Source organism: Poecilia latipinna, unplaced genomic scaffold (genome assembly GCF_001443285.1).
Source record: "Poecilia latipinna isolate Pla-1442-1.1 unplaced genomic scaffold, P_latipinna-1.0 Scaffold943, whole genome shotgun sequence".
Classification (NCBI taxonomy): domain Eukaryota; kingdom Metazoa; phylum Chordata; class Actinopteri; order Cyprinodontiformes; family Poeciliidae; genus Poecilia; species Poecilia latipinna.
Genome location: NW_015113559.1, coordinates 20,831 through 35,649, shown reverse-complemented (window position 1 = coordinate 35,649; position 14,819 = coordinate 20,831). Strand labels below are relative to the sequence as shown.

Genomic DNA, 14,819 nt, shown 5'->3' with positions numbered 1-14,819 from the left:
AGCAAGAAAGTGTGTGTATGGAGGGGTTGGGGGGGCGGGGGGGAATCACACACACTATCTCACTTTCTCTCCCTTGTGTCCGGGCAAACACGGCACCCCACCGAGAGCAGAGCCGACGCACGGACCAAAACAGCCTCGTGTGATTAACAGAGGGAACACGAGTGGGTGTGCATCTTTTTTTTTTTTTTTTTTTTGGTTGTTTCTGCCCCTCGCCATGTTGCATGATCAGTCGCTGGAGTGTGCGCCGGGTGAACGAACGGTGGACACGTCTGATCTTGCAGCCCATCAAAAGCACCAGAGACTTGTTCCCTTGTGGCCACGCAAGCGGGGGGCCCCTCACATCAACACGTCTCTGTTCAGTAGACAGGAAAAACAAGAGTGCGGAGGAGGAGGAGGAGGAGAAGAAAGAGGAGGGAAGGGGGAGACGGAAACACAGATGAAAGAATTCATGAAGAGGCCAGAGAGGAGCGTGAAGACGCCTCGGAACCACGCTCATCGCTCGGGAGCTAATTGAGCAGCAAAAGTCAACTCTGATTTTTGTACAACCTGTGATCCTTTCTACAGAGAGCAGACGCCGGCCTGTGAAGAAAAGAAACCAAGGAGATGTTTACAGGTTAACCAGTTGTTTTCTTCTATAGGATCTCGAAAAAAGCGAGGCCAAGAGGAGGAGGGAGGCAGCATGTTCCTACTTGTCAGCAGTGTGGTTTAATTGTCAAACTTGTGCTGTAAAGTGAGGTTGTTGTCATCTGCAATGATGGAGTCAATGTTTTTTTTTTTTTTTGCTTTACATCATGCTATAATGTCATTCCTTCATCAAAAACACATGGAGTGTTGCCTTGACTTTTATGAATGTTTGAGAAATCATTTAATCTCTTTGTTGCAAATATTCAGACATGCAAAAGGCCTGGTGGAACTGAGCCCCGCCTTCAAGGATGAAGCTCCTCCCCCACTCAGCTCCTTCAGACTAGCAGACACCTGGTGAAAGTGACCATCAGCTGCTTGTCGGCGTATTGCCGGTAAAGAAAGTTGTTAAAGATTAATAGAGGAGCCATGTTGTGATTACTTCAGAAAGAGCAGGATCTTCTTAAAGAGACAGAGGCCCAATTTCAAGGCATTAAATTACAAAGTCACATTTCTTTTAAGTTATATTTGATATATATACTATAGTATTTTCATAACAACTGAAGGTAGCATAGCAACTTGATTGTACTATAAAAAGGCTCTATGTGCCCAGAAAATCCATGATACTGCCCCCCTTTAATCGAATAATGAAAGAAATAAAAAAAAAAAAAAAAAAAGTGGCTTTATGGCTACCAGTCTTTGCCCCATCTCAAGGCCTGATAGTAATAAGACTAATAGCAACAAGAGGAATAGGAATAAAAAAATGCATCTTGCAGTGATTTCTAGAAAATTGTATTAGGTTATTTTAGAAAAAAATAAATAAAAACATTCATGATAAGCAAACATGAAGAATATTAATTTATTATAAGTCTTACAGCAATTTCTGGAAGGCAGCCTTATTCACAAGTAGGAATACACGGATCAAAATCAATACACAATTATTCTTGACTCGTGTCAGATCCTAAGAATAATAATAAAACAATAATAAGCTAATGCCTTTACCCAAGGGCAAGGCCTTCTTCACCGTTTTATAAACTCACTGCAAATTGATTTTCTTTCCAGAACAGGTAAAGGAGTCATTTCTGAACCATCTGTTTACCTATTCCAGGAAAGCAGCTCGACTCGCATCTCTAATGCGAGGGTAGAATAACCCAAAGCCGTTATTTCTGCCCTTCTGAGTTTCATTTGAACACTTTGAGGTCTATAAACAGCTGATAGTGGCCAATAAAAAGCGTGTCTGTTGTTAGAGGGGCTTTGATTTATTTTATTGTTATGTAGTTCTCGTTTTATAGAGCAGTAAAAACTTAAGAGTTACAAATAACTAAAATACCAAACTCTGAATTGGACTCTGACGGAAACAATTTTCGCACTCATCTGTTTATAGTTTGCATGTTTTGGTCGGCTTTCAACGTTGTCGTCATCGGCAACAGATCCACGGCTCCCACTCGACTCCGGCGAAACGTTTCGTATTTAGCAAACGGGCGAGAGGCGAATCGATCCTCTCCTCGACTCCCGGCAGAGGAAAGCGCGTTTCCCCTCCCAGAAGGATTCTCTCCCTCCCTGTATGAACTCTGTAATGGAGGAAGCAAGGATCGCTCCAGACGCGGTGGGGGGTTTCACTCAGAAACCTCCGTCTTGGTCACTCGGGAGACACATCGCGCAATAAATCACGTCGGTTTAAACGGAGATCTCGGAGGCAGTTTATTAAACAAGTCGATGTAACCCTGTCAAGTTTGCAGCTCCATCAGCTTCCAGGTGCATCGGGGGCCGAGTGAGGGGGGGGCTTGGCCCCAGATTCGGGATCTCTTTCCTCTGACTTCCAGATGTTTGCTCCGGTTTATGTCACGCTGGTGTTCTTGGAAGCCTTTCCCCCTGACAGCATTAACACAAACTAAAACACAAAAGAGACGATGGAAATCAAAGATTTTTAGATCGGTACAAACTTGTTGTGTTTTTTTTTTTCACTTTGTTGAAGAATGCAAAGGCCTGCAACCTAAGCCTCAGGAAAAGAGATAAATGTACTTATCTAACTTATCTGATGAAGGAAGGATGCCAGAACCTCCACCGTAATTTATGACATACGTCTGTGTAAGGCAGCAGCAGCGGCCGGGTGATAAAGGACAATAAATCATTTGGTGGAGAGGCGATGTTCAACATCTCTCTTCTACAAAGAACTTTTAATAGCAGGACTTATTCATGTCGAAGAAAAACAACTATAAATCTGGCAAATACAGATACAAAGAACAGCTACGTATGTCCAGTTATAAAAAAAAAAAAAAGCTGATATTCCCCGTACAATTATTCACACAAATGCAAAATGATGCAATAACGTTAAAGAGGGACCCGTTTCTGCTGCCCGTTGACGCCCGTGGGCTGATGGAGGGCTTGACCGGCTTGGCGACGCTTTGTCTTCAGGCTGGAGAAACCCAGCGTGTCTAAAACGCTGCTGAATCCAGATCCTTCAGAGTTCTCTGCACAAAGCAACAAACAGCAGACAGAAAAACAAACAGTCAGCAAGGATGCGTCCCTCCTCTGCTTCAGAGGAACAGTTTGAGATTTTCGTAGCAGGTGGACGCGGTGCGAATGTTTGGGTCGAGTATTTGCTTCCAACTATTTTCCTACAGCCACCCGGTGTCTGTAGGGTCGTAGCTGGTGTCCAAGGTTCTTGGACAGCAACCTGTATGTTGCATCAAAGTTCAATAAACGTGTTTGGTGCGTCTCTAAAAGTAACCTCTCTTTTCTATGAGTTCAAAGAAAGAACCCAAAAAGCTCAGTGAAAGTTCAAGCAAAGACACTGGTAAGTACTGAGAAAGTAACCATTAAAGTAATTAAAAGTTCAATGAAAGTACCTGATCTTCATGGTACGTTTTGGGAAAGTAAACAGTGAGTTCCTCTGAGTATTTTTTTTTTTTTAATTTCCCTGTTAAGCTCCAGAAGTATCTTGCTGAAGTCTGTAAAGTAATTTTTATCCACCACAAAGAACCAGGTAAGTTTCGGAAAGCAACCTTTCAGCTGCAGGAACCACTAAGATCCATTAAGACTTCTGAATCGACCCAGAAAGTTCCTAAGTAATCTCTTGTTCCTTGGGAAGTTGCATCCATTTTACAGGAAAATAACCTCTAAACATTACTGAAGTACCCTTGAGGTTCTGGTGAAGTTCGGCTTCTCCTCACCGTGAATCCCAATCATGTGCTCCAGGATCAGAACCCGCTCGGCCAGGATCTTCAGGGCCTCTCGGAGCTGCTGCACGGCTTCACCCTGAACGACACCATCCCCTTTAATAGGATTTGTTTTCAAAACAATAAAAGTAAAAAATCTGCCCTGCAATGCCTCTTACCTCGTTCAAGCTCACTCCTGGCTCTCCTTTTGGCCCCGGTGTTCCCTGAGAGGGGAAAGAAATGAAGGTCATCACCTTCAGGATGTTCGGATGTGTGAGGTTTAAGCATCACACTGACTAAACTTACAGGTAGGCCCTGCTCTCCTTTGGCACCTGGCGCCCCCTAGAGGAGGAATAACATTAGTTACCAATATTTCTAAACCCTAAAGAGGGGAGGTAATCCACCTCTTCACCAATCTCAGATCACACACGCATTGGAAAGAGATCAGCTTTAGAGGCGGAGGACCCACTGGAGACCTGACTCCAGATCAAACATGGCGGCCCTGATTAGTGCGGCCTGGACGCGGAGGAGAGAGGAGGATTAGTCATGGGTTGGAGAGAGTCTTTGAAGAAAAGCTTGTTCTCCTTTAATGTGTCCACCGATGCATGACGGGGTCATTTACAAAACTAAAGAGCGCTCACGTTATTAATAAGCACCAAATACGTTCAGACAGCCCGATAATCCAATAATGAGGGTCATTTTTACCCTTTCCCCTGGATCTCCTTTCGGGCCGGGACTGCCATGTCTGCCTGGAACACCCTCCCTACCCTGGATTCACACAAACACAGGCGTGGGCATTAGCGGTGCCGTCTGAGACGACCAATTATGACTAAGTGAGAAAGACTTACGTCCCGTCCTGGGAGACCAGGTGTCCCTGCGGGTCCTCGTTCTCCAGGGGAACCTGCAGTCCCACACACACACAAACACCATTAAACATTACTAAATGCTGACGCCGTTTGGGAAATATGCAAGAATCTTGTCAAACTCTTGGTTTTTGTATTCCCATAGAGATTATTCCTGGTTCAGTCTTCCTTGTTCGACTCTTTCTCTCCACATGCTTGACTGGATTGCTTTCTTAGGCAACTTTTAAAACAGTTGATGTTAAATGATCAGCTGCTTCCAGATGTTCTGTGTGTTATTTAATCTGAGAATGAAAAGACGGATTGATATAAACCTTTCATATCGGTCAATATTGACAATTATTCATTTTTTTGTTTTGGACACCTGAAATGCTGCCAAACTGGCGACGTGACCTTTCCCTTACTCAGTAGGTTGTTGCTAGGTAACCAAAGACTGAGAGTTGCTAGGTGACCAAAGAATGAGCGAGTTAGTTAATACCGCCCACCTTGCTTAGCTGGAAATTGAGCAGCTAACGTTTTTTCCTCTGCCTACATCCCCCAGAATGCTGTGCGGTTCTGGATCGGATCTTTTCGACTTGTCTATCATTGCTACTGATTTTTTTTTTTTTAATCCAGGCAAAATTAATTCAGCTCAAACTGGAGTATTTGGCGCGAACTAAAATAAACGGAATAAACCTCTTGAGGCTGCAACATGTCCTGATTTAAGGATTCATACAGCCTGCGGTGTATAATTCATAAACATTCACAGAAAAACAATAAACATATTCTGCTACGATACAGTGTCACGACTTCAACACCGCCTTATTTTTCTGGGTAAATCCTGCAGTCTTGACGCTACGTGTTCGTAATGACACACTCAGCCAGCTACAGGACATGATATGATACACATGCATAATGTATCGAGGCCACAATGTGCAGCTTTTCCTCCAGCATGCATACAGGAAGCGGCTCGTGTTCCTACCCGGGGGGCCGAGGGGACCAGTGGGACCGGGAGGGCCGACTTCGATCCGAGGCGCAGCGAGACCCGGACGGTTCAGGTCCTCCTCTGAGGGGAAACATGAGCGTCAGCCACAACATTTTAACCGTGCTGCTAGGAAGCAGCCCCAATGTTTTCATGACCGTGCGACGCGGAAGGTTTAATTATGTCCCTCGTGAGTCAAATGATTTGAACTGAAATGAAATGATCATAAATCTCCAGAGGAAATTACACAGAGATAAACAGCTTCTTAAATAAATGCTGCCATGAATCAGCGTCGGGTTCATTACTGAGAGGAGTCCGCCCACGACGCAGCAGACAAAAAAAAATACCCATAATTCCTCTGTCTCTGGGTTACCGAAGCTCAAAGACCGAAAGGCTGTACAAACAAAACCAAAACAAATGCTAAAATGCTGTCGTCTAATTATAATTGTTCAATATTGGTAATTATTATTATTATTTTTTTTTACACTTTTCCATACTCTCCCTGCAGCTTTAATGAGTACAAATGGCAACGACGGAGCAGGTTAGATGTATCCCAAACGATATAATGTAGAATATGAGAAGTTATAACTTATTCAGCAGGATTATTAATACAGTCTGGCCACCAAAGTGCATTATGCGATAAAATAAACATGTGTCTGTTCTTAAAAGGCTAATGCATGTGGAAGAGTGATTCAAGATTCAGTTTTATTTATTCCCTGCGTTGAAATGCAGAGATAAAGTTAATTCATGAGAAACATTTTGACACAGCTGTGCCGCAACGTCTTCTTAATAGCAGTTCAGACGCATTGCTGACTTGTTTTTAATCGCATCATGCAAAGAGAAGTGACCCATAAAGAGCAGACCCTGCATTAGTCTTAGTTTGGTTTGTATGATAAACTGGTAATTTATCCATTTTAATACAGAATCTGGCTAAAGAGTCCTTCCCCACTCATATGAATCTTTGCACATTTTGTCACTTTGCAACCACATTTCACCCCTACTATGTCTTTATTTGGATATTTATTGGATACACACACATGGCAGAAACTTGACACACACTTTTAAGCTTTTTTAAATATATATAATGTTGCGAACTTGGATTCAAGACCAGCGAATGATGAATGGAGAAGAAGTCTTTGAATTGCAGGTGCTTCTTTATTGCCTACTCAACCAAACTAGCACGAGTTCATCCAACTCGTACTCTCAGGCAGAACAGAGCGGTGGCGAAAGTGGAACATGTGACTCGTTCTTTCATGGTGAATTCCCCCCACAATGCCAGAAAAGGTGTGGCTATCTGACTGCAAAGACCACAAAACAAATGACTGTAATTTCTGTACCGAACCAACACCCAGTTATAGAGTTCAAGTCAAACAGAACATAATAAAGGGTAAATTTAGAGCAGCAACCCGCAAAGCAGCCTGGTAACACTCTATCAGCTCCCCGACACTTTGTTTTGCAGATAACTGGCCCTCGAAGTCTGCAATTCACATGCTTCAGCTGCGGTTTCGGCTGTCGGTCTTTGGCAAATATCTTCATCAGTTTTGTAAATCTAGACTGAAATTTAATTTGATTGTTCTTTTTGGAAAACAAGCCCAGTCAGAGTGAACTAAGTCACTCTATGCACAAAAATATTCAAGTCTTATCACAGATTCTTAAGTGGATGTGGTCCTGGACTTTGACTGGACCTGTCACACACATTAATGTTTCTAATTTAAACCATTCCCTTCTTGCTCCGGCTGTGTGTTGAGAGTCCAAGTCCAGTCTCGAGCCTTGTTCAGTCTCTGAGACTAGATTGTATTCCTCTCCATTGACTCTGAGCAGCTTGCTGTTAGAAACGTTTTCCCACGGTACGGCGCTGCCACCACCATGATGCACTGGTGTGTTCAGGGTCATGTCTAGTGTTTCTGCTGCACATGGTGTTTTGCATAAAGGTCAAAATGATGGTCCTAACTCATTCATCCTGTGTCTGCTTCATGATTTGCATCAACATGCAGGAAACAAACACGACTGCTTCTGGTTTTCTTTGTAACAACAGTGACTCTCTGGATTCATCATGAGGTTATTTTAGAAGTCATCATCTTTCTAAAGTAATGGTGGCCCTAAGTCTTTTTTTTTGCCAAAAATGTTTTTTTTTTCTTCCTAAAACATCTTTTGGAAAGTAAAAGGTGGTGATTTTCTTTCTTTTTTAAAAAAATTAAAATTACTTTTGGTTTATTGTAGGGATTATTGTAGGAAGGTGAACATTTTTAAAAAATGTTATTTAGGAACTTGGTAACTTCTGAAAGCGGCTGGCTGGACTGGATTATATTTAGAGGGATCAGAGTAAAAAGGGCCGACTGTAAATTCACACCACACTTTTCACATGTTTACATGTAAAACATGTTAAAAACTATGTTTGATGTTCCTTCCACTTCCTGATTGTGTGCTATTTTGAGCTGGCCAATCACATTTAAGTCAGTGGTTTTATCATGACAGAATGTGGGAAAGCTCAAGAGGGAGATAATTACTTCCAGGGCTGCACGCAGAGACACACACACACACAACCATCCACTCCAACTTTAGAGAGACCAGTAAACCTAATAGTCATGTTTACCCACTGGAGGAAGCCAGAATACCTGGGAAGAATCCACACAAACAAGGAAAACATGCAAACATCCCGGGCCGGGATCTTGTTGCTGCAAAGGAGAGGTGCTACCAACTGAACCAGCCTGACATTGACATGCATCACATGTAAGATACGTAAGAAATACGTAGATAACATTGAATGCCTGTCAACATAAAGGTAAAGGTAATTTTATTTATATAGCACATTTTCAGCAACAAGGCAGCTCAAAGTGCTTCAGTATGCATCAGCATTTCCTCCAGAAAGCCTGCTAAGCCTGGTCCATCAGCCGCGTTTCTGTGCTGAAAAATGTTAAAAGTTACAAAAATTCAGAGACGCATGAGCGAGCATCATAATTTGAGAGAGGGATGGCGCAACTGGTGTCCGTCTCTACTGTGTATTTAAAAAAACCTATTTAAAATAAACAAAATGCCTAGCCTGGTGGTTTTGGTGGGGTGAGGGGGGGGAGTACAGCCTGGTGGCCCGCCAGGCTTATAATACACTGAGGGAAATCCTGTACAAATACGTAAAACACATATTCTTAGCTTGCATTTAAAGTGTTCCTCTGAAATGAATGTTCCTGTAGATTTAAGTTTGGCCGTAGACGTCCGAAGCTCGGATGGAGCTGGATGAAGTTCCAGTGACGTTGGGGGAACAGCTGGGCGATCCGAACGACGTCTCGTTTCACGGTGCAGGAAATGTGATCAAACTTTTGACAAAACCCGCCGGACGTAGAAGTCCCGTCTTGGTTACAGCAAGTCGGGTCTTTCGAAGCCCGTTTGTGGGAATAAATTCAGTCTGAAACCACCTCACACTTCCTCACCACTTGAGCATATGCTCAGTGTCAGTCTCTCTCCCCCATGTTGAGACAGCCCTGTTACATTATGGCTGCAGTCCACGGGAATAAAAAAAAAAAAGGGGTCTAGAAGGAGCAGATTTCCCTCTGGAACTAATTTTCTAATGCTACAGTCTCCTCCAGTCTGGCCGCCTCCCAGAGAAACTCCACATGAGTGGCAGAACATCTCCTCCCATGTTCAAAGCCAGGCCTGCTCTTGGCTCCGAGCCGTGGTCAGTCCTCCAACCCCTCCACCCCCGACTCCCACCCACCCCAAACGCAGATTGTTGTGCTGACAGCTAACAAATTAGACCTGATTTACAGCCAGTTGCCCCCTCCCCCTTCCACTCCTCTGCCTTCACTTACACGGTCCCACAGACCCAAATGTTCATAGCTGCATACCCGCAGACACGGTCCCGGACTCAGAGAGACAGGCGCAGCCAAAAAAAAAAAAAGCCTAATCAGAGCCAGCAGGCCTCGTGAGGTAATGATTATTACACAGACTCCTGCTGCCTCCCTGTGGCAACACTCTAGTACTGGACGTTTAGAAAAATGATGCGTTCAGGGGCTCTTTTGGTTTTCTTTTTAGATCAAAAGGAATAATTACTTTGACGTGACAGACGGAGACAAAGCCGAGACGCCACGTTATAGTTATAGCGGAGAAAACAAGCAACAAGCCCGGTTTCTATGAGACACAATGCGGCGACACGTTCGGTCTTCATCTTTTCAAAGCAGCCACAGCTAATCTTGTGATTTATGCTTCGGCTTCACTGTTGGTGGCTTCTCTCATTAAAGCCCCAGTGTGTGGAGGCAACAACAACAGCAACGACACACAGAAGCAATAAAACTACAGCATCTTGCAAAACGATGGAGGCTCCTTTAACATTCTCACATTCTGTCACGCTACAAACTTCAATCTATTCTTTTGTTTTTATGTGTGCGACCGCAGTTTTCTTAAAAGTCTGATTCGGTGATGCCTTGTATTAAATCCCCCCTACTCCAATAACACACAATAAAATTGCCTTTAGATAGACAGACAGACTTTATTGCAGATTTTCCACTTAAACAGAGGTAAACAGAGTTCAACCCAGTGTAATCTAATCTCAGTCTCACTGAGATTAAAGGCCTCGGAGGTTTGTCGGAGAGCGTTGGCGAACAAATGGCTTGCTGAAGACGGAGGAGGCAGACAGCAGACAGGTCAGGGTGAAAGTTGTGGAGAAGGTTGAAGCGTGTTTGGCTAGTAAAAACAAAGTCCTAAACTTTGAACATGTCATGGAAATCACACAGAAAACCTGACCGCCCTAAACTGAACATAAATAAATCAAATTGAGAATCTGAGGCAAGACTTGGACATAGATGCTCACCGATGCTCCTCATCCTCTCTGACTGAGTTTCAGGTATTTTTGGGAATCTAGCGCAGACGTTTCAAGTTGGTGGAGACAATCTGTATCCAAACATCATGCAGCTGTTTGTGCAGCAAAATGTTTTACAAAGTATTTCTCACAGTTTTAGTTGTAAAAAATCTTTGAAAACCATGTATGGTTATCCACTACTTTGTGTTTATTAGATTACCGCGGTAATCCTAATAAATGAGACCGTTGGAAAAGACCACCAAGGGCTTGAATGCTTTTATTCTCTCTTCAGTAAAAATAAACTTGATAAACGCTTGTGTTTCCTGTACCACCTCCAGCACGAGTCCGTTCGGACCAGAACTCACATCCTGTGTGACGAAGCGATTTCTGCTAACGCATGAGGAGAAATGAGGCACATGGCTGACCGTGAACCGTGAAAAGGTCCTGCTTGTAATTTTGGCATCGGTTGTGTGTGACCACCCAACCAGCTGACGGTTTTTCGCAGCAGCTCTGGGGTCGGCGTTGAGCCATCAGACCCGGCTCAGGCCCGGCGCTCCTCACTCCCGTCCGTGCTAATCTGAGCACAACGCAGACGGCGCCGACAGCAGGTGCTAACTCCAGGAGAACGCAGTGAGGACGGCTCTCGTCAGAGGCGTCCTGGGACTCCTGTACCTGCTTAGCGGTGTGAAAGCGATCCGCCCTGAAGGACCACCCACCGAACATATCGAGCTTTTACTTGGAGATCTCTCGTCTCTTAAGAGATCACACTCTGCAATCTGGTCATTTAAAACTGTAGTTAAGTTTAACCTTCAGTTGTTTTAAAAATGCTCTACATACCAAATACGACTTAAAAGAAATCTGATTTATTTTTTCAAATTGGGCCTCCGTCTCTTTAAGAAGCTCCTGCTCTTGTCAACAGGTCATCACAACGACCTTTTGTCCGTAAAGCCCTTAACGACATTCTTACCAGCGTTTCACTGAGAGGCGGTTCCTATGGTGAGCTCAGCAGACGTGATAACTGCTGCTGCTGCCGCTAGTCTGGAGGAGATGAGTGGGGGAGAGCAGAGGGAGGAGCCACGTGGAAAAGGCAGCACAAAGTTAGACCATGCGATGCTGCACCGCTGAATGGTTGCCATGGGAGATTAAAGGATTTCTGAAAAACTCCTGGTATGTTTTGATCAGGAAATAACATTATAACACGATATGAAGCTCAAAAAAGGTCAACTACATAATACTGTCCCTTTAACTGAGAGGCTGTAATAAAGATGAGAAGTTTTCAGGTTACAGTTGGTTTTATTCTCTCTGTTGGCGAGTTTGGGATCATACTTCTGGGTTTCCTCTGTGCTGGGTCATTTATTCTGGTCATTTCCACTCAGGTTCTGTCAGGTGAACGTGTCGCCCTACATTAGGGGGTTACGTAGGCTTGTCAGACCTAAAACAGCTAAAACATTTTTTAAATAATTCTGTTCATTTATTTTGTGTTTATTTCTTTTTAAATGTATGTTTTTAGAAGATGTATTCCCTTGTAAAGTTTGAACATAATTCTTGGCCGTGTGTTTGGGTTAAAGTGTTTAGTGTCGCCGACACCGAGTTGTGAGTTTTTCTGATCTCATATCTGCCACATGTTTCAACTCAGCAGGGGCTTTGCTTTACAAACGGTGCTCCCACAGCGCTGTGACAGCCCACAGCGCTGTGACAGCCCACAGCGCTGTGACAGCCCACTCTGTACGTTTTTATGAACGGCAGCAGGCTGCTGTGATCTTATCGCCCAGGATGGTTTTTAAACGTCAGGTCCAAACAGTCGGATTGAATTAACTCTGTCTGCCTGTATCTGAATCAACCAGGGCATATTTGAGCAAGGCTCTCGATCTCTTTGGGTTACATTTTAAAAACGTGGTCATCTTACCTACATGGAAAACGTCTCCCCGAATGGGTAGAGGAAAAGAACCTGACCCGGATGGACCTGGAGGTCCAGGAAGACCTGGAGGCCCGGGGCGGCCACTCTCTCCTGGATAACCTCTGTCCCCCTTTTGCCCTGAGCATAAAGAAACAGTCCAGTGAAACAAAACGGAAGAAAAGCTCCCCAAACACTGAGCAGGTATGAGGATTTATTTTACCGGGAGCTCCTCGATCCCCGGTTCTTCCAGGAGGACCTGGAGTCCCCGGTAGTCCAGCCGGCCCCGGAGGTCCAGCCGGTCCTGGGGGCCCTCTGGCTCCTGGCACTGAGGAATGAGGACAAATTTAAAAAATAAATACACTTGGAATGAAATAAATTCAGAAACCTCACAGACGTTCTTTCTGCTGGATGTCTTTAAATAGTGAGAACAAATGTGTTTATGCTACGAAGCTGAAATTGAGAAAATAATTTCAGTTCATCACTGAAATGTTTTATTTCACTGTTGCAATCTGATCATAATAAGAAATCTGAAATGAAAGTCTTTATAATAATTTTTATTTTATCACTAAAGCCCTTAAACAAAGCCTTGAACAAAAATATTATACTGCAGTAGGAAAAAAAATGCAAACTGAAAAACATTTTCTATGCCTTGCATAAGCATATTTTTAGTAAAAATCACTGGCGACACAATTAATTACTTGTGACCTAAATATTTAACTTAAATTACATGGAAGCGGATCTTATTTTTTAACAGATCAGATTCTTAGGGAAATTCAAACTAATTAATTTGTTTCCCTGGGGTGTAAATATGACGTGACACAGCAGTTCACCACACACGATGAAGAGGAAGTAAAATGAATCTAAGAGGCTCACACTGAAATAACTGCAGCTTACAGGGATCACCATCACAAACGTAAATGTGTTTAATTTGCTAAACTCTGCTGAGACTTCACGCCATCTTTCAATAAATTATGTCAACAACAACATATTTAAATTCACTCCTTTAATGTTGTAGATATTGCCAGTTATAAATAATTTTTTTCCTGTTTATTGATTAAGTTGTTTTTTTGTTGTTGTTTTTTTTTAAAGTAGGGAAATAATTACAACATAGAGTCATTTCCTGAAGTGCAAAGTGGAAACTCTGACCTGACTGTCTCATCCAATAAAGATTATTTTAAAAAACAACAAAAACAAAGTCCTACAGACCTGCAGGCTTTTCTTCACTGCAAAAACACAAAATCTTACCAAATATTTTTGATCCCGTTTCTGGTGTAAATATTTAAGTACACTTCAAATGAGACAAAACTTAACCTGGAAGGAACTTTTAAGCAACAAATAAGAGCTTGTTTTAAGTAAAATATCCCTTAATATAGATGAAAAAGTACCAATTCTACTAGCAGATGATTTCACTTGTAACACGGGGAAAATATCTTTTTATCAATATTGATAATTATTTACTTAAAAGAAGCTCCTATATCTTGCTGAAAAGGTTCAAGTATACTACGAAGATATTTACATTAGAAACTGGACCAAAAATACTTGGTAACATTTCATGCTTTTGCAATGTTTTAATAAAAAAAATATATATTTTAGACGTTTTTAGTAGATCAATCCATGAGGAGTGTAAGCTCCGAAGACATTTCATTGCTTGAAAAAAATGTGGAAAAGGTTTGATTGGAAACGGTGACGTTCAATGAATAAATGCTGAAGCTAAACATTTCCAGACAGTTCTTAAACGTCTGCACTTGTATGCTTGTCTCTCTGAGATGTGCTGACACCTGGTGGCAGGTACGGCGGCGGAGTGGCTCGACGCGTGTCCACCTCATTTCCTGTTGAGCCGTCTGGTAATCTGACCTCAGGAAATGATCGACCCTTCTCCAACAGTTTGATCTGGAGTGAAAACAGAAGTCGGCCTGATTGCAATTTTTTTTTTTTATTTTCTTTTAAACAATTTTGATCCTTACCTTTGATTCGACGGCGTTTATTCTGCTGCTCATGTCGTTGAAGCTGGTGCAGTTCATGCATTCTGCAAGAAGGCAAGAAAAAAAGGCACACAGACGAGTTTAAATCTCCTCCAGCTGCGTCTTGTCTCTTTCATCCCTGGCAGCATCAACTGCATGTCATTATGTCACGGTGCAAACAAAGCCAAGTTACACAAGAACAATAGTCGTGCGGCCAAACCTCAGGAACCTTCAAGTCATGTCATTATCGTATCCGCTCTCATGGACAGATGTTCTAGAGAGTTTGTTTGCTTTCTGTCTGTCCCTCCTGCAGTGACAGCCGTTATGGCGGGCCACTCAACACGACTTTATCCTTTTGGAAAAACTGCAGCAGAACTGACAGCTGGTAATGTAGATGTGAGAATAAAAATGTTTCATTTCGCATCATGGAAAAAGTCTCCTTTTAGTTTTAGGAAAAAAATATTCCACATCCAAGATGACACATGAGAACTTTTTCTTTTTTTTTTTTTTTTTTTTTTGGAAACCCACCCAAAAAAACCCTAGCACCCCGCTCCTTTTTAAAAAGTTCTTTT

The 14,819-nt window shown here is 42.8% G+C and overlaps 1 protein-coding gene across 2 annotated transcripts in view; it reads right to left on the bottom strand.

Moving 5' to 3' along the window:
• Window positions 1-2,327: 2,327 nt before the first annotated feature.
• col26a1 (collagen, type XXVI, alpha 1) overlaps window positions 2,328-14,819 on the bottom strand; it is a 29,709-nt gene continuing 17,217 nt past the window's right edge. For both annotated transcript variants that reach the window (XM_015049377.1, XM_015049378.1), the window contains exons 2-12: window positions 14,251-14,312; window positions 14,065-14,176; window positions 12,507-12,611; window positions 12,296-12,424; window positions 5,601-5,684; window positions 4,628-4,680; window positions 4,485-4,547; window positions 4,086-4,121; window positions 3,959-4,003; window positions 3,795-3,879; window positions 2,328-3,092 (exon numbers count right to left, since the gene is read on the bottom strand). In XM_015049377.1, coding sequence (XP_014904863.1) covers window positions 2,953-3,092; window positions 3,795-3,879; window positions 3,959-4,003; window positions 4,086-4,121; window positions 4,485-4,547; window positions 4,628-4,680; window positions 5,601-5,684; window positions 12,296-12,424; window positions 12,507-12,611; window positions 14,065-14,176; window positions 14,251-14,312 — 914 coding nt within the window. In that variant the 3' untranslated portion in view covers window positions 2,328-2,952. The remainder of the gene's footprint in view (window positions 3,093-3,794; window positions 3,880-3,958; window positions 4,004-4,085; window positions 4,122-4,484; window positions 4,548-4,627; window positions 4,681-5,600; window positions 5,685-12,295; window positions 12,425-12,506; window positions 12,612-14,064; window positions 14,177-14,250; window positions 14,313-14,819) is intronic.